General features: G+C 39.8%; 2 protein-coding genes across 2 annotated transcripts in view; one reads left to right on the top strand and one right to left on the bottom strand.

Annotated features, from left to right (window-relative positions):
- LOC135496597 (N-acetylated-alpha-linked acidic dipeptidase 2-like) overlaps positions 1-15,095 on the bottom strand; it is a 150,568-nt gene extending 135,473 nt beyond the window's left edge. The window contains exons 1-2 of the mRNA XM_064785996.1: positions 15,008-15,095; positions 8,733-8,815 (exon numbers count right to left, since the gene is read on the bottom strand). Coding sequence (XP_064642066.1) covers positions 8,733-8,758 — 26 coding nt within the window. The 5' untranslated portion in view covers positions 8,759-8,815; positions 15,008-15,095. The remainder of the gene's footprint in view (positions 1-8,732; positions 8,816-15,007) is intronic.
- Positions 15,096-15,379: 284 nt separating this feature from the next.
- On the top strand, positions 15,380-18,951 carry LOC135496771 (YEATS domain-containing protein 4-like). Its single transcript, XM_064786265.1, has 6 exons — positions 15,380-15,650; positions 16,125-16,311; positions 16,638-16,732; positions 16,857-16,949; positions 17,254-17,341; positions 18,285-18,951. The coding sequence occupies exons 1-6, from the start codon at positions 15,564-15,566 to the stop codon at positions 18,476-18,478; spliced, it is 744 nt and encodes a 247-aa protein (XP_064642335.1). The 5' UTR covers positions 15,380-15,563; the 3' UTR covers positions 18,479-18,951.
- Positions 18,952-19,304: the final 353 nt, after the last annotated feature.

Below are 19,304 nucleotides of genomic sequence, written 5' to 3'. Positions count from 1 at the left end.
AAATTCGGTTTTTGCAAATTCACATGATTTCAATGTTAACATCTTCATTGGTTAAAAGGCGCGGCCACTCATTGGTAGATCGTGGAATGACAGATTTTGTGTAGGAATGAGAATGAGTCATGAATAATTTCAATGCCGCATAGAACCAACGCCAACAAGAGGGTTGATGTATAATGTGAAGGGATTCATTCGGGCGCAGTTTATTGTCTAACACATTACGCTAGAACCTTATTGTAAAGTTCACAGATATTTAGAGCACTCACCATCTGCAAATGCAACATGCCTACCAACCAGGTAGATATTTCATACAATTCGCGATCAGTAAATACAAAATTGTTGATTTTAACATGTATTTCCATCCCCAATACACCGATTTTCAATTCTATTAATCATAAAAAATTTATAATGTACTGGTTCTTTGTAGTTTGGGATAAACGATTCGTACAGGCGTTGTAATAGATATTTAAAAGTCGAAGAAATACGAGAATTATCGAAATCATGAAAATACCTGTGGAGATATAAGAGATATTCAATCGAAATATGAGGATGCTCAGCAATTGGATAATGCCATGTCTGTGGATTCAACAGGAAGGATTAAACACCTGTGATCTATTGTAGAACTAAAATTCTCAGCCCACTTGGTAGAGTCTCATATTTTAGCCGCACGTACACCCCCTGAAAATGGACCACCAATCTTGGTTCGCGAACCAATGCTGCACCATCGAAAATCCACCAAGCGCGTACACCAGCGCTGCAGCTAGTTATAAAATCCGGCTACAGATGGCGCGCAAACAATAAGCAGAAAGCGCCATTTCGAAAACGCCGCCTGGAGCCGAACCATCTAACTAGCTAATTGCCGGTCGATGTGCGCATACACCACGACAAAGCCGAGCTTTTAACAAGCCGGGCGAATTTGGACCATCAAGCTTGGTGGGACAAATTCGCCCGGCAATTTGTATCGGCAATGGATTGCCGAACCAATTTGTCGCGGCAATGTGGTGGTGTACGTACAATTGGTCCACCAATCTTTCGTGGTGTAAGCGCAGCTAATGATTGTTTTTGATCGAATTTTCTCATCAATTTGAAGAGTACGTATTTAGTTCAAATCGAAAACCTGGATGATAAGTAAAGGAGACTTATTAGATACACCAACCATTTAGTCTCTAGCTAAAGGCTATAAAATCGCAAAACATCATTTCGAAGATGTCCACCTGCCAAAATATTTAAAAAAAGAAAATGTATAATACAAGTGAAAAAGGAAAAAAAGAACATTTTTTTACCCTGAATTGGGATAGAACCCACAACTTTCGGAAGTATACAAGAGCGGGAAATTCAAATCAAGTTAAAACTAGGTCAACGCAGATATTTGCTCAATAACGCCAACTGGTAGTATCAATCAAAAATGTTCGATTTGTATCATAATGAGATACGAGATGAATTCGATGAACAGATTAGGCACACTTGTTGATTTACGAGAGTTTATGATGCTTGTACAGATCGAATACAATCGTAATACGAGAAAATAACAAGATCTGGTGTTCGTCGTTGTAGCTGAGTATTATTTACAAATGTTTCAATTTAATAGCAAAACCTACCTGCACGCAGACTTCCTAAATTTTATTTCAAGGCTCTATCGACAAAAATGTCTTTGTAATTTACACTTTTATCCCCCTGGTGAGAAGAATTTAAGTCAAACCATGCTAAATTCTCTATCAGGGGCATTTCCTTGGCTATTCTTCCTCATGGCCAGATTTGAAGTGCCTAGGTCTTACGGTTACCAAACGTGCCCCATGTTGACGGATGGAGAGACAGACACCACTCTGAATAGTTATTTTACCATAAAAATACGAGAATTTATGATGATGCTCGATATCTTACTATGGGGATTATCACCCAAACACCATGGGTCCCGCCTTTTCAATAGAATTCAGGAATTTGCTCAGCATGACTTCGCAGCTGAGGCTTATGAGATGAATTCGAAGCACAGATCAGGCACACTTGTGGATTTATGAGAGATTACAATGCTTGTATATATCGAATACAATCGAAATACAAGAAAAAAACAAGATCTGATATTCATAGTGGTAGCTGAGTATCGTTTACAATGTTTAAAAAACGAGATCTGATATTCATAGTGGTAGCTGAGTATCGTTTACAAACGTTTAAAAAACGAGATCTGATATTCGTAGTGGTAGCTGAGTATCGTTTACAAACGTTTAAAAAACGAGATCTGATATTCGTAGTGGTAGCTGAGTATCGTTTACAAACGTTTAAAAAACGAGATCTGATATTCATAGTGGTAGCTGAGTATCGTTTACAAACGTTTAAAAAACGAGATCTGATATTCGCAGTGGTAGCTGAGTATCGTTTACAAACGTTTAAAAAACGAGATCTGATATTCGTAGTGGTAGCTGAGTATCGTTTACAAACGTTTAAAAAAACGAGATCTGATATTCGTAGTGTTAGCTTAGTATCGTTTACAAATATTTGAAAACGAGATCTGATGTTTGTAGGTTGGTAGCTGTCCCTCCATATAGTGAGACAAACAGAAAATTTCTATTTATGATACAAATCTCCTGTATCACCAAGGTTCAGTGATTATCTTCTGTTGCATTCTCAATCTCACATTGACAGACAGTTCTGTTTTGGAGACAAATGTTACCTGTCATAATTTTTCCTGTTCCTTGATAAGCTTGTCCTGGGTGCAGGTGTCGGATGACCAGAACGCTTCCTAGAGAACTCGTAGTTCTTGGCATTTGTCAGGATGTGGTTTGAGAACATGTTGAAATTGACATTGTGCAGCCCTTGATATCAGTTTAAACTCTAAACAACAACAAGTCAATTAAATTCGAAAACAATTTTGAAGAAAAATCATCTCATGGCATACAAATTCTGCGTTTAAACATAATTTCAAAATTTAGCAGATAACGGGTTAAAACACACTCTCTTTCCTAGCCCTTGTCATGTTTGTTGATCAATACAATGAGTGCATTTTCAAAGTAATTTTTACCAGTTCCTGACAATTTAATTCTCAATTTCCTCGTACATGTAGAACTTTTGTCAGTCTGAATTTCGATATAATTTTTGGCGTTCGCTTTGATCAGCATTATTAAATGGAATTTTGCTTTGTTCCATTTTAAAAAGGGAATTGGAGGCAGGTATAATCAAAGTCAAAGGGGAATTTACAAGTTTCGTGTTACTGTTTTAATGAATCTTATTCACTTTACCACACACACACAATTCAAATGTGCTCTCAAATCTAGTTGTGCCTGGGTCTTAACAGGAATTTCAGATCTTTTTCTCAGAATGGGAACTGCACCAGAATTTCTCAAACTCATATGGACACCCCTGCCAGGAGGAAGCCTGCCCTATAGGACACCCAGTTTAGTGCAGAATTCCTCATTTCAATTCAATTTCACATATGGGATCAGGATGTCCCTCTTTCAACGGCAGCATACGTCACTCTAAAGGATGTACTTCTAGAGAGTTTCTAACTGAAATTTTACGATGACTCAGCCAGGTCAACACTCTTCAAAATAAAGGTTTTTGAGCCTCTGAAAAAGCTCTAAAGGTTCATCGGCCAACACAAAAATGCACCCCGTGTAGATTTTTTAGTAAAATGAAAAACCCCAAATGGTTTTTGACATTGTGAAAAAACCCTTGTCCCCGAAAAACCCCTATGGGGTTCATATTTGTGTTGGACGAAAAACCAAAAAGATTTTTATTTCTTAGAGTGTAATGCTACCATCATTCTGTTGGCTGCAGGACAAGCGAATCCCCGGGAAGATTCTCTGATTGTCATTCCGAAAGCATCATTGATACCTCACAAGACAATATCCTCAAATCAATTGAATTATTCTGCCATTCTCTCCACAATGTGACAGTGCTAAGGGTATTTCATAGATGACAGCAGCAATGGTGCGATACATGTTAGACAGAGGTCCTGTCGCATTGCAGAGAAAGGACAACCTTGGAGGAATTATACTTGTCAAGTATAATTCCTCCAAGGGACAACTAACCAGCAGTATGAATGAAACACTTTGTGACAAATACTACGGGATGTTTGACACCAGTGGTGATCATGGCTGATGATTTAGTTCAGATATATCTTGAAAATGCCAATGAGGATAATTTTCATAGGATAAAAGTAGTGTTGAGTACTGGTCCCACTGTCTGGGGTACTCTTCAGTGCTCAGATTTATGAACTGGTTCCCCCTTAGGTTTACACCGGCCCGCGGCCATTCAAACTTCCAATTGTTATAAGCATTTTGTCCCAGGTTTCCTTCAGGAAGGTGACATTGGATCAGAAGTAGATTACTGTAAACCCTGAATCATTGCATGCCTTTTAAGTTCACGATCACAGATAATTGCAAAAACATATGGCAGCGAAAAAGAAAATGTCATTGAAATTATACTACAGAGAGGTCAAAATGCTGAATTGAAAGGGTTCAAATCCCACAATGGGGAACCTTTGAAAGGATTCTGGGGGCATCAAAACTTCCCAATGAGAAACCAACCCATCGACCTTACACATTTTCCCAATGAAGCTTCTGTGGAAAAGCACTTCTGACATTTTGCTCACGGCACCACATTCCACCCAGGTCCAGTAACTTCAACTTGAGACATTGATTATTCATCAGAAACCCATAGCTTGATATGCTGTATCCTGCTAAGAGTTGGTCAAAGTAGCATGGTAATCATAGAGAGAAGAGGCAACAAGATGAAACATACAAAGCAGAGTGTTAGCTCAGAAATGGTCACATATTCCACTATAGGCCTGTGACCCGGCTTGAGGACATGCCATCTATCGTCTAATGAGTTTTATAAAACGCGGCTCGTGGGAATACTCATTAGCCACGGTGAAGATAACCGACAAATCTGCAATCAGCCTCCGTTGTTAGTGCTTACCCTGTTAGTCAGATTGAGCAATAACTACTTTAGACACACTTCATCCTACTAACCACGTTCGCACTCAAATGACATCCCTGGACGATCAATAACCCAAAAGACATATGTACTAAGCAGGAAATAATAAGATGGTGACAGATATGTCCAAAAAAAATGTCGATAGCTTGCCAGAGGGATGTCCAACAATGAGCAGTGCATGGGAAAAAGAAGATCATCTGTAGTATTTGATGATATGTAGCAGCTAGATACTGAAGAGGAGTTGTAGAGTAGAAAATTTGCCAAAAGATTGTCATTCTCTTGCCAAATGCTTGTCACAGCCGAAGGCAAGAGATGAACATTTAATTTCGTATACATGATGACATGACACATTGCCACCAGGCATTGCCAGGAGCATGCAGAGCCAGGAGTCAATATGTACGTATGAGAAAGAGAGGCTCACCCTTGAGAAAACATTGGGTTTTTTCTCAGTCAAATGACCAATGGTCAATTTTTTTAGATAAGGAGGGCTTCCACCGCTCTACGTCGATTCTCTCCCTCCTAGCTTCAGTCCCGGACAAGCGACAGTGAAAGTTTTAAAAAACTGAGCCGAGAGCTGAGCGTCTACTGGGACATTACTAGCTCTATAAACAATATTGGACGACTGTTATGTAAGTAGGAGGAAACCGGAGACCCGAGAGGAAACCTTCACTGTCGAAGAGAGTCACCGTATCTATCAAATGAGTGTAATGGGACTGACCGGGAATCGAATCCCGGTCCTCAGAGGTGACAGGTGCTGATGTTACCACTGTGATACTCCCATAGCCCCAGTCAGACAGTGAAAGTCTTGCTAAGCACTTCCCCACCATCTGCGAACGACACGTTCTGACTTTAAGACTAGACCGACTACAGAATGTGAATATCATACAGGAGACTTTTTTCTAAGACAGAGAATTTCTTTCCATTTGGCTAAAATTTCCCCAGGGTCAACGTAATAGACAAAATTACATACGTAAGTAACAAGGACTCTTCTGGGACCAATTTATCAATCATCTTCGAATTTTAACTCTGTAGATATTATGAAGATATTTGGACTAGTATCATCATGCCCATGCAATGAGCTGTTTTCAAGATAGCTGTTTGGACGATGGCCAGATTATTCCAGTGCTAATTTTAGGGATGACTTAATTGGCGATAACCAGGTCCATGCCCTATGTGTTATTTTGAACTGACCAATTACTGTGCGCATGGTGATTTGTGACATCAGTCAACACTGGAAATAACTAATGTAAAATGTTGTTCACTTTCGGTTTGGCTTCCATTTCAAGTGTGATTCCCGCCCCTTCTGTAGAGAGAGAGGGGCTTTAGTCGAAATGATACATGGAGGTTAAATTGACTTTTTAATATGACAAAATGTGGCACAATGTGGCTATGTTGTCATAAGACATCCTCCCACCAAGTTTCAAAGTTTCAACTTTCTAGACTCAACAGTGAGCAAACGTGCCACCATTGTTGACGGACGACAGACGGACGGACGATGGATGGCAAGACGACAGACAGACGGACAGAAGACAAGATGTGATGACATAAGCTCACCCAAGTGAGCTAAAAACATTCAGAGGAACACTCCTTCTCGGCGAACAGATCTTTTCACATATAGACACTTTTTTCAAGTTGCCAACAATTTCTGCAAATTTTGCTCCCGATTTCCCGTGGGTCGATCACATAGATATGATTACATGAAGAAATTGACATACAAGTAACTAGTCCCCAATGGGACCAATTTATGGATAGCGTCCCAGCAAAGAAGATTACGTTCTGATGTGTGGCCCCAAATGTAATTCCTTCCCTCATCTCAAATTTGGAAATTGTTCCGGTCATTGAAGAAAGTGTTTTTTCTTGTTAAGGGTTTGACCATAGGCACCGCTACAGTAGAAGCTCCCTTAGCAGACACCTCTTTATTAAGGACACTAGTTTTGGTCCCAAAATCGGTTGTTTCCATTCAATTTGACCTCTCTAATCAGAACACCTCCCTATTAAGGAATTGTCAGTCCCGAGGGTGTCCTGAATAGAGAGGTTCTTCAATTTTGGCTCGATTTTGAAATCCTAAAGCAATGAGAACACTTTCAAAATGAAGTGAATGTCAATTTTAAAGGTGGCAGTCTGTTCTTTTCATTTTGATTATTTGAACAAGTTGAAGGAGTTCTAATTGCTTTAGGATTTCAAGTTCTGATCAAAATGGTGGTGCCTAGATGGTCAACCCTATGGGGTGGGGGGGGGGGGGTTGTCAGTCGATTGGGGGGCTGTGGGGGCTTTTCAGCTCTTAATTTCATATGCCTGTGCCCAGCACCAGCAATGAATAAAATGCTGATAAAAGTGAAGAACAGGGAATTTGGTCATTGTTTGGCTTGACTGACCGCAACATTTGACATTGTTGTGTAAGAGAATTCAATGGTGACAGCTAGACAATACATGGTCACCACAGTAATTAGGTTCCATTACATAAGACCCACAACTAGGATTTAGAGCACATTAGAAGTGTGTGTGTGTTGGAGCTGTGCACTAGCACAGATATGCATTACATTTTGGGTTGTTTCAGCCTCTTTTGCTCCCGAGGAGATTTTTCAAACCTGATAGGAAGGTCAAGTGTCTCTTCAAGATCAGAACGAGGAAGATTTTGTTTAGGGTAAGACCACTTGAAATAAAGCACATCACCAACAAGAGATTTTTGTTGCAGCGACTTGTAATGATTACCACATTGGCGACACGAATCTCTTGTTGGTGGGGTAATCACAGGTGCCTGGGCGGTGGCAGGGGTAAAAGTTTACGCAAATCCCCGATCGTAAATGACGTAGTTTGATTGCATTTAATTGTAAACACATTAAACAATGGCACTTACTTTGGGTCATCCTATTTTGCGTCCAAACTCCACTAAACTTCTAAATGTTGTTTATTGAAAGTGTTTTAGGAGCTTGAAAACATTTTTAACCATATACACCCTATTATTTCGCGTTGGACGCCACTGGACGCAATTTAGGATGACCGCTCATTTTGTCAATTGAGAACCTTTCTTGGGCAACGATCGGGGATTTTAAACCTGTTCCGCGTCTAAAATGCTCATGTTTTTGATTTAACCTTCTTTTCATATGACCTACATGTACATGTACAATATATTTTAAATTTCGATATAATCATACACTAAAAAATAACGACGATAATATTGTTTCTTTTAATCTTTATTAACAATATTACAAGTTTTAATTATAGAACAAGCGTAAATATCTAATAACCGGAACATACTGATTACTTTAATGGACAGAACAGTGTGACAAACAAGACGAAATGCATTACTCATGTTACTCAGCGTCGTGTGCCAGCGAACATTTTCCCCGAAAAATTGCAATCCCCAGTGAGGCTGACAAATTTTGTTGATGGCGAGGCAATGCCGCTAAAAAGCTTGCTGGGATAATTAAATCTCGACTAAACCTCAGAGGAAATGACAAATATTATCGCAAACTGCAAATTATTCGTTGAGAATGTTATTGGAGTGATGCTCGAGTCCCTAATGGTCATAGCACAATCAACATGTATCTGTACTTTGCTATTAGTTGGATTGGTCACCAATTGTCCATTTCACAAGAAAATGGCACCCAGATTTTTTGGTGATTTTACAAAGAAAATGCGGTAGTCAAAAAAACACACCAGGCTAATCACTAAGAAACTTGCCCTCAATTAATTAATCATCAGACTTAAATATATAGCGCTTAATCCAACTTGTTTCAGTTACTCAAAGCGCTTCACATTATCACCCCTGGCTATTGGCCTGTACAATCGTAATTCAAGCTTACCTTCTAATCTTCTCTCCAACTCCCATTACTAATTAGCCACCGCAACCTGGTTAGGCCAATCACTAATTTATCCCAAGTTTACCCTGGAAAAGAAATTTAAAATTTGAAAGTAAGACTCAATGAAGCAATAAGGAATTATCATATCACATTTGCCACCCAATTCTAAGATCTTGACAGATCAGACCTTGAGTAACACCAAAACCTATACATTTTTGACAACATTTTGAAAACACCCGATTTAATCAGCAATTTCGAACATTCAAACATTCTACAAAGCTTCTTTAGTTTCATTCACAGCACTGAGGATTAAAGCAACGCATCCTGTCATTATTTTAATATTTTGTCACTTTTCAAAATCACAATTACACCAGATGTCTTTGACAAGACAATTTTTTAATTGAATTTTACGCTCGTATGGAAAAGTGACAAATTAGCAACAGAGCCTTTTCAGGGTTTGAAACATTTCTGCTCAGTTAATACGATCTTATCTCAAGTTCTTATACCGCCTTTGACAAATAAGAAGCAAGTTGATGGGAAGTTAAATTGAAAACTTAATTGAATGGAAATTCTAATAAGATAGACTGCCAAGGGCACTCTCAAGTGAATGATTGGATCTTTTGATTTAAAATAACAGAAGACCATTATTTTTGATTGGCCATGGCCATTTACAATGTAGAGCGGAATCTGCGGAAACATTAGCAGCCAAAAAACAGCATGAGAATGTCCATAAAGAATATGATAACTATTGAAAAGTCTTTATGTTCAACTTAATGTGCATTTCTTCAATCTTTTTCTTCTGTGTTCTCAATCCATTTCATTGCTATTGCTATCGGTATTTATCACTTTGTATTCTTTTTAAAATTCCACAAAACCGTTAACACTTGAATGTTTAACCAGTCATTCAGCCTACTTTTACATTTTTTCAGGAGATGAAAATGCACCTTCTAATTTCCTGTCTAAAAGTCTGGCACAAATCAGTGAGCTAGGCTCAGCCTGATGAACACGTAGACAACAGAGCCCACAAGAGGGTTCCATTCAGAAACTTGCATATGACTTGATGAATGCATGAATAGCTTTCATACCGATTGAGGTGCGGGAAGGGCACTGTATTGCTTGTAGGAAATTTGCTTTAAATGGGGTATTTGTAGCCCCGGTTTATTTGTAGCCCCTGCATTGTTTGATGCATGGGGATATCAATCAATATCAATGGCAGGGGCTACAATTAAACCCGGGCTACAATTACCCCATTCTACTCTATACAGTAATACATGATATCTTCGAGAGATTTATCCAAGAGATTGAAATCAACAGGCAGCTTTTGCCATATCGGCCATTCTCCTTCGGGAACTCAGCGCCCGACAGATTACATGGCGTTTAAGGAAATTGCTCGTCAAACCTTATAGCCGCAATGGAGTGTAACATGCAATATTGGAAGTTTCTTTTCATGATGTTGAATAGGGCCCATCAGGTGGAGGAAGTCAATCTGGATTATTATATGAAAGATTGCCGGGTAATGGATGATTTTCCAACTGTTGAATGTATGTTTGTAGAAATATCTATAGGCTATCATACTGATGATGAACTAAAAAGCCTAAGGAAAGCCTAACAAAATGATTTTTCAGTTTTATTCCATGAAATGACCATGTGCCGTGTGCTCACCTGTCATCAACAACAGGAATCTGGTAACTGTTAGTTAGGCCTACAGAGAATAAGATGGACACTAGGTCGATGTCAAAATGTTTCAACCGCTCACAAAGTTGGATAGAATAATCAATCATAATTTATGCATAAATTATGCCTAGGAAGTCACGATCTTCAGCCTATGAGTTTGAGTTTTCAGGAAGTTCACAGTTGCCTTTATCAAGCGTGAGATCATCACATTTGCCAAAAGACCTGTCACAGCTAAACCATGTGCCTCGCTAAATTTCTTGGTTTTTATAAAAGGTTATTCAAGCAATGAGGCCAGAAAAACACAGATCAAAGGTCATAAGGTCAAGTCAAATCGATCTGCCTCCGGGTACAGACGCAATTGATTTGACTGCCAATTAGAATCGATCTCTTTCGTCGATTCATCTCGAATGTTTCCGACATTTTGTCTCGTCTTTGATCGATAGGAACCATCTGTGAAATGTCTCCTTGAAATCGTATCATCAATGACATGCAAACAAATTGAATTGCCATGGGAAGTCACAGTCTGACTGTGGTCACACTATGGTTACACTAGGTTTGTTCTGGGCATGCTTGATTATCAATGACTTACATCTACTCTCAGGTAAATTTCCCATTGCTTCTGATATAAAAACTCTTTGTAATCGCTGACTTGTGGCACTGAAATTTCTCGTTCTGTAAACCACAGAATTTTTGTAGGCTTTTTATTTTAGTGGATTTTCTTACAGGAAAAACTTTCTTTATCCACTAAAATAAAAATTTGTGAAAAAAAATTTTTTCTGAAATTTTTGCTCACTATATCTCCTACCGCATACACCAACCTACTACTAGGGGGTTGCTCTTTGGTAGGGGAGGGGGGCAAACGACTCTCTGGAGGGCAATATGACCTTTCCTAAAAATACTTCGATCAAAACATACATGGTATGATCAAAAACACACTTTTTTGTGACTTTTATGGGGGGGGGGGGGTGGCGGCATAGAGCTCTCTACATGTACGCCCCTTTCTAAATTCTATCATACCAACTGACTACACTGGCTTGATTACATACAATACACAGCCCCTTGTCAGGAACTACTCTCTACACTCCGAAATATTCCATATCATGCATATTCTCCATCGCAAGTTAAAAAACACAACATTATTGCTCTACGCACTTTTCAAGTCCATAAATTGCGCCAAATCTCTCCCGAGAGTCTCTTTAACAAAAACAACAACAACAAACAAGATTAATCAGGAGAGAGATTGGAATAGGAAGTTAGCATGATATTTTCAAAAAATTCGTCCCGCTGGGTTTGAAATCGGGAAGTTTTCCAACTGGGCCGAGTGGATTCAACACTTTCATGACTTTAGTACACAGTTGGACTAGATACACTAAGGGATGGATATGCCCATTATCCATGTATTCAAGAATTAATAACGACTTCATTTATTCTTGATGCATATATATCGACTCATCAAGGTTATTTTCAACTAGACAAAAACTTTTCTGTGTTTCACTACAGTCCAAATCACAAACGACATCCATCCTTTTTCGTCAGTATCATGCCTGTCTCTATATAATATAATAATACATGTAATATAATATTGTAGTGCTTATATAGCACTTCTCAGAACGATTGCTGTTAAAGCGCTACTCCCCATAAAACTTCCTGAATAACCAGGTCTTTAACCCATTTTTGAATGCTGCAGTGGACTCCTGGGAAGTTATGTTTTGTGGCAGCTCATTCCACAAGCGTGCAGCACCGACAGAGAAACACCTGTCACCATAGGCGGTTTGGTGCGCTTTACATGCAGTTTGTTACTGCTTGTGGAACGAGCTCTATGCTCTTCTTAGCCATTACCCTGGACCCTATACAACTCCCTGTTGAGGGTAAACACCTTTACTTCTTCTCTAATGGAAGTCCTCTAACCCTTCAGGGATTAGCCACTGATTATTGTCAACTCACAATATTATCATGTCCCCGCTTCCTAAGCTGATGACTTGTGGCACGAATGAACACTGTTATAAATGTATTATTCATGCCCCCAGGTGAAGACCTTGACTCGATTGACTTGTCAGAGGGGATTAGAAGATTGGACTCATCTCATGATGACACTATTCCATCTCAGCAAGCGGACCTGGAAAGTGGCATCACACCTGGCATACGCACCTGGCATGCGCAAGCAATGATAAAAAACTGCATGTTTTAAAGGGGAACTATAGGCAAGAGCAGAGGGGCTAATTGGGCCATCTTCAGGTGACTAATATACACAGTAAGGGCCCTTGGTCATGTCAGATTCAGCAATAAATATATTCCTTGTACAAGCATGAATCATTTCAACGTACTGTGAGATGTGAGAGACCCCTATTGGCGAATTTGTGTAACTTTATCTTGCCTACCCAGCTGCTGCCTATAATGTCCCTTTAAAAACTATCCCATTCCAATATTATTCACGTTACCTTCAACTAATACTTAACTGATCACGTCTAGTCAGTTCTCTGTTAACATCAGGGGCGTAGCTTGTAGGGCTGGGGGGGGGGGGGGCAGGGGGGCATGATTTTGGCAAGACAAAAGAGTTGGCTAGGCTCCTGGTTATCCTACAACCAGGGGTACTATCTTGACCAAATCTAAAAACCACTTGAGGACTAATCGGTAGCTTCTCAAAAATTATTTGGTTTGACCCTTTCACCACAACTACCGCTTGGGGTATTACATCAAAAAGCCCACTCTATTTTAATAATTTAGGGAGCAGGGTCAAAACTAGATGTAAGTAACTAGTTTGTGATCCTTGCCTCAAAACCAAATGTACAAATGTACATTAGAGTTTTAGATTGTTCATATCACTCACCCATTCTTTCGCGGTAGCGCAGTGGAAGAGAGTCGGCCTCATGATCAGGAGCCTGGAGGTCGTGGGTTCGACTCCCGGCCGAGTCACTACTTAGTTCCCCTACTGGTCGAGTTCAAGTGAGCACCTTCTGGTTGCTCCTTGAAACCCCCGATTGATTTCTGTGGAGACCGGGGTAATAATATGATATCCCAAAGCGCTTTGAGCGAGAACTATAGTGTCACGGAATTGCGCTATATAAAAGACTCATTATTATTATTATAAATAGTTACTTACTAAAATGAAAGAAATCCTGTTTGGCTTTGAGGCGAAGACCAATAAAACCTAAACTTCAAAAAGAAATCTGACCAGTACAGTAGTTCGCCCTCCTGAGCCACAATCATTCAATGAGACAAAACATTTACAAATATGGACTATGATAATGAACTCATCCAATCTGATCAAAAAGATTCGATTGGTGTCATTACTGAGAGAGAGCTCAAAGCATTTAGAGAGCTCCTTACAGCAACAGTCAATCACACATAGCGCCTTCCTCATCATCTTAACCAAACTTTGAAAGTTTTCTCCGATGATTTGCAAATGATATATTTAGTCGGTCGTCTCAAGTCCCACTTGACTGAGTGGCCAATGACCCTTCAAATAGATTGGCTTACACAAGTATATAGTCGAAACAGGCCAAGCATTATAATGTTTGTTTCTGATGAGTGTCGTTGCTTTACTCATCACAGAGTGTATTCCCAATAGGTTTTATTTCTCCGTTAGAGCGCAGCACCTGACAGGATCAAAATAAGATGTGATGTCCTTTATTACTATAAATATCAAGTGTGCAAAAATAATTGCCCCTTTCTACAGGCAACTGGAAATTAGTTAACTACACTGCACCACACATGATTGTCTACTTGAAGTTGTTCGTGTCTTCCAACACTGGAGAAGTTTCACAAGTGAAAACGTTTTCACACCGGTATTTCTTGCAAGAATGATTTCAAAAATTGTTAGTTGAACATAGAAGGTGAGGCCAGACAGCACTCTTTTAACAACTATGATGTCATAGTATTCAAATATGAATAGTATTCAAATATGAAAACGTTTTCAAATTAGTTTCTCTTCCACTGCCCAATTTGAGTGTCCACCGTGGTATATCAAATAGTTCTGATATTTGATTTATGATCTGCATGTCATAGTCAATTAAACTCCAGCTGCCTGTGAAAGCCTGTCAATGTACATGTATTTGGCGATCGCAAAATCCTGCAGATATTTCAGAAAACCATCAATTTGAGTCTTAGTCAGGCCTATGCTTGGAGACGGCCGGGGCCAACCCGACCGAGTGTCAAGTATGACTTATCCCACTGCATGGTCCGTAGTCTGGGCCTTATCACCACGTCTGATCTGGCAATGGGCTCAGCCAAGTCCTTATGGCAATAGCCATAGGCGCCAGCTAGTTGCAGGCCCAGTATATACCAGTAGCAAGTAGGCCTAGGCAAGTGATCAAAATGTTTATTTTTTCACAGGTTGACTGAAAAGGAATATAGACGCAGCTCAGGCAGATGCAGATGGCAGAGCCATCAATCAAAGTGCAATGCACAGGACTGTGAAATGCTACATTTATGCTGGAAATGGGTCATAGACGAATGGCCTTTTTTTGGGACACCACCACATTCAGAGACAGAGGTCAGTCAGGCCATGTGTGTTGTCAACTTTTACTGCAAACTTTCTCAGTTTACCCTTTGTTTGAGTATTTTTTCATTAGATTAGTAGAGGAACACGAATATAAACTTCTCACCGCAGGATTTCAAAATTGAATTTGTAGTTTAGCAGAAATCTAACTTTATTGGCGCCTTATAGAAACTTTTTTCAAAGTTTTTGGTTCCAAATGCTGAGGGCAGGGGTCACTACCAGACGGTCCCTTTAAATTTTAGCCTCTTATCTAAAGAGCTTATGTACCTTATTTTCTTATTACATCATTTAGTTTATTACATGTAGTTGACATCTTTAGAAAGTAATTTGTTATTTATTGCCAATGCTGTACGTACTTGACATAGTATGCTGATTTTGAGCACAGATATAAAGAAACATTGTATCTATTTAGAGAGTGAACTTTTCTCAACATCCAATGTTACGAAGATTTTGATTGGCGGAGAAGATACACATGCATTGTGTGTGTATTGTAATTTTGCGAAATTTGCCAAAGAAAAACTGCCTAAAACACCCATTTCAGAATCAAATTTATTCATCAAATGATAACAAATTCAATGCACACATAAAAAGCTTTCTTTACAACGCAAACTTTTTGACGATTTTCCTTTACAAGAAGGTGAAATCCTCGTCTAAAAGTTGCGATGGATTACCGGATGCCGGTGGGAATGGGTTATCACAAATCCAACATGGCTTCCGAGTACGGTGGAGATTCTGCAAGTCGGGTGAAAGTGAGTGTGGACAGCGGTCCAAAGCATTGGCATGCGTCGTGGTGTGGTTTAAATCATTGCTGGTGTTATGATGGAACGTTTTTGCCATATTTGCTTTATTCAAGATGTTTAGCGTTGTCGTATGCAGTGAGCAAAATGATGTCAACATGAAAACAAAGAGATTCATGTGGTGATTGCGCAATCACATCACTTTGGAATACTAGGTGACATGACCTCTAATGCATACAAGTATCTCCTTAAAAAAACACTGCTTTGCGCTCAACTGCAAATCAAAGCACAACGCAGTGTTTTCTTTAAAGGGGATATGTGTTACACACAATCGATCCGTATCATTGTCATATCATTATCATTCAAGGACCGAAGTTCGGAAGTTTTGGATTGAACAATGACACGTCTTAATGAGTCATTGCGTCAATTCAGTAAACTCATTCCAATTCGACATTCAACTTGCAATATCACACTTTTGACTTTCAGGGGATCAGCATTATCAAGCCTGTGATTTATGGCAACATTGCACGTTATTTTGGGAAGAAGAGGGAGGAGGATGGACACACCCATCAGTGGACGGTCTATGTCAAGCCATACAGAAACGAGGATATGTCGGTTTACGTGAAGAAAGTCCACTTCAAACTTCATGACAGTTACGCTAATCAGAACAGAGGTAAAGAAAAGATGCAAGTCACTTTAAAGAACTTTGAAGAGATATGCCGTCGTAATCGACCTTATCGTAGAAGCTTGTGTGGGTGCTGACCAGCCATGCGTTTCACCTGGAACGAAAGCCAATTGTCACAGTTCCTTATGGCATTGTCCGAAGTCGGTGTAGGCCTTCTGACGTGTTCCTTGCGCATTTGTTTTGTTTTGGCTCAGATTCGTCTTTGTCGACAAGCCTATTTAGCATGGGCAAGTATGGTTGCAGGTATTGAAATGATATTATAATTATCATATGCCAGTATTTTATCGTATTTTTCTGAATCTCTCTTATTTCAGTTGTGACGAAGCCACCGTATGAAGTGACGGAAACTGGATGGGGAGAATTCGAAATCGTCATCAAGATTTATTTCAACGATCCAAATGAGAAAAGTGTAGGTATAGTCATAAACTGACAAGTTAGGATCAGTCATAGTTGTCGCAAGAAGTTTAGGAGGAAATAATCTGTGAGTCGGCCTAAATGCAATTTTGTCTAAAGGAAGTTGCATCTCGTTTCAGGTGACAATTTACCATCTTTTGAAGCTCTTCCAGAGTGAGACAGATATCGCCCTCGGCAAGAAGAGTCTGGTGGTGGAGATATATGATGAGTTGGTAGGTTTTTCTGGAGATTTTAGAATATTTACCCAAACGTAAAATCGGTCATAACCTGAACAGTATTGGTAAGAGGTCATCAATACCCCTCCAACAAATAGCCAAGTCGATAGGTTTTGAAAGTTCCTGACTTAAAGAGTGAAAATTTGTGAGACCACATAGATATGTTCAGTTAGTTCCATGGACATTGTTTTATCAGCCAAAATGTCTTGATCAAAAGAAAAGTTGGTTGAGGTCGTGGAGTTCCATTGAAATTGTGACATTCTGGGGAGTGCTGTAAGTGACCTTTGAAATCTTGTTGCAGGTTTTCCATGAACCCACAGCACTCATGCAGCAGCTGCTCACGAGTACACGACCTTTGACCCTAAGTGCTTATAAACACGAGACTGACTGTAAGTATATGATGTCAGATAGAAGTATCTGACAGCTGTCAATTAGATGAAAACATTACATGTATTCTGTGAGAGTGATTACTGTAGCACCAATACTGTACGGGCAGTCGAGGTGTTGAGAATTTGGAAGACAAATTCTCCACCATGGGGCAACTACAAATATTGATGGTAGCCAACCATATGCAGCCTGGGGCAATGTCACTATCAAAGATTTACAGCCAATTTGACCAGTATTTACAAGGAGCCTCATGGCCTGGTGGTTTACACTGCTGGCCACCACGCAATAGGGCCCGGGTTTGATCCCGGGGAGAACCCAGGATCGTATGTCTGGATGAACCGGCGTGGCTTTCAAGGAACTAAAATTCCTGGCTCTTCACAGTCCTTCGAATGAGACTCAAAACCGAGGTTCCTTGTACCTGGTGTCTATGCCAGGGCAAGCTAAGACCCCACCAAGTGAGAAACATGAGTAGCTTGCGTGGACTCCATCTCTCTCGCCAAAGTCGGACCACTAGGCCAATAAACCCAATTGGCGCCTAACCGTAGTGGCACGCAGGATACGCTCATACCGCCTTTGAGGAGGATTACTCCTAGGAGAATGACCCCTCCAAGTGCAGAGCGAACGCTGAAGAAGAAGAAGAAGACCAGTATTTACATCTTCAGAGCAGAGTAAAAAGTTTTGATATGTATCTGTTATGATTAAATAGAATTCGTGTGTTCCTATGATTTTCTTGCAATCTGTAGATTTAATAGAATATTTTGTGTCCAGAGTTTGACTGCTAAATATGTCGATGCAAGGTGATGTGGGGAAAAGGTAGACCCTGCTTTTGTCTTCCCATTATACTTTCAACAATTGTGAAGAGAAATCAATGGTGGGGGCTAACTTTCCCCCACTTTACCTTGCAAATATGTCCTCATTTTCGAAAATCTTGGCGTCTTTTTCCAGTTGAAGACAAGAAGACAAAGACACTTTCAAACATTATGTCCGCGAAAAACAAAATACGCCACGAAATCCAAGAATTAAACGAGCGCCTCAAACAGAGTAAGGACGCTATTTCAAAATTCAAGGATGAAATAAGGACGTTGGAAACTCAGGACGGGAAGCCTCCAGTTGCAAGGAAGCTGGAGGTGATGACTTAGTTTTCTTTGTCAGGGCTTCTTGGATTATTGCATAGTGTTGGTCAGCACTGGATTACATGGTTTAGCCATTTGATTCCAGGAGTTCAGTGAAATATTCTCTATGTAGAAGACTGGTGATGCCGGAGGACTATCTGCGACATTTCAGCCATAAATCTTGTATCTGTTATAAATAGCTCGTCCATCGTCTTCATCCATGCGATTGGGTCAGGTGTGTGTGGATTCTGGATTGTGGAATTCATACCCTTGTTAATATATTCATACATGTATGACTGAGGGAAAGGAATCAAGCAGGGGTTTTTTGAAGAAAATTAAAACCTTTTGTCTTTAGGTGGGCAACAATATTATCTTACAAGACGGCAATTGCCTCAGATGATTTTTAGCCCTGAATAGATGTAAATTGTGTAAAAAGTATTTTGTATTTTGTACTGTCTGTAAATCATGGCATTTAATTTTGTATTAAATTTTTCTTTACATATCTGTGGTCCTTATTGATTCTTGCGGTACTGGTTTATACATGTGGAAGACAATTCTCCCACAAGTCAGCAGTCCCAACCAAAGTCACTGTATGGGGAGGCTGGCCACTCAACTTCAAGACAGACAGTGAACCTTTGCCATGGTTGAGTGAGTGTTTCCCTCCCCCAAGTCAACCATCCTAACAGAAAGTCGCTATTTCAGGAAGCCAGCCTCTTGACTTCGGGACAGACATTCGACATTTGCCATGGTCAATAGGGGACATTTCTTTCTCTCGTAGAATTCTTTCCTTGAAAATCTTGGAACAATTATACTGAAATCATTATGAATGTCTTGCAGCCGTGAAACCATCAGG

The sequence above is a fragment of the Lineus longissimus genome, chromosome 12 (assembly GCF_910592395.1).
Source record: "Lineus longissimus chromosome 12, tnLinLong1.2, whole genome shotgun sequence".
Taxonomy (NCBI): domain Eukaryota; kingdom Metazoa; phylum Nemertea; class Pilidiophora; order Heteronemertea; family Lineidae; genus Lineus; species Lineus longissimus.
This window is presented reverse-complemented; position numbering and strand designations above follow the sequence as displayed.

Bases quoted from the DNA above. Each gene is read 5' to 3' on its own strand.
- LOC135496771 (XM_064786265.1), top strand. From the start codon at position 15,564: ATGGATTACCGGATGCCGGTGGGAATGGGTTATCACAAATCCAACATG. The intron at 16,733-16,856 runs GTAGGTATAGTC...ATCTCGTTTCAG, and splicing joins ACGATCCAAATGAGAAAAGT to GTGACAATTTACCATCTTTT. The intron at 16,950-17,253 runs GTAGGTTTTTCT...ATCTTGTTGCAG, and splicing joins TGGAGATATATGATGAGTTG to GTTTTCCATGAACCCACAGC.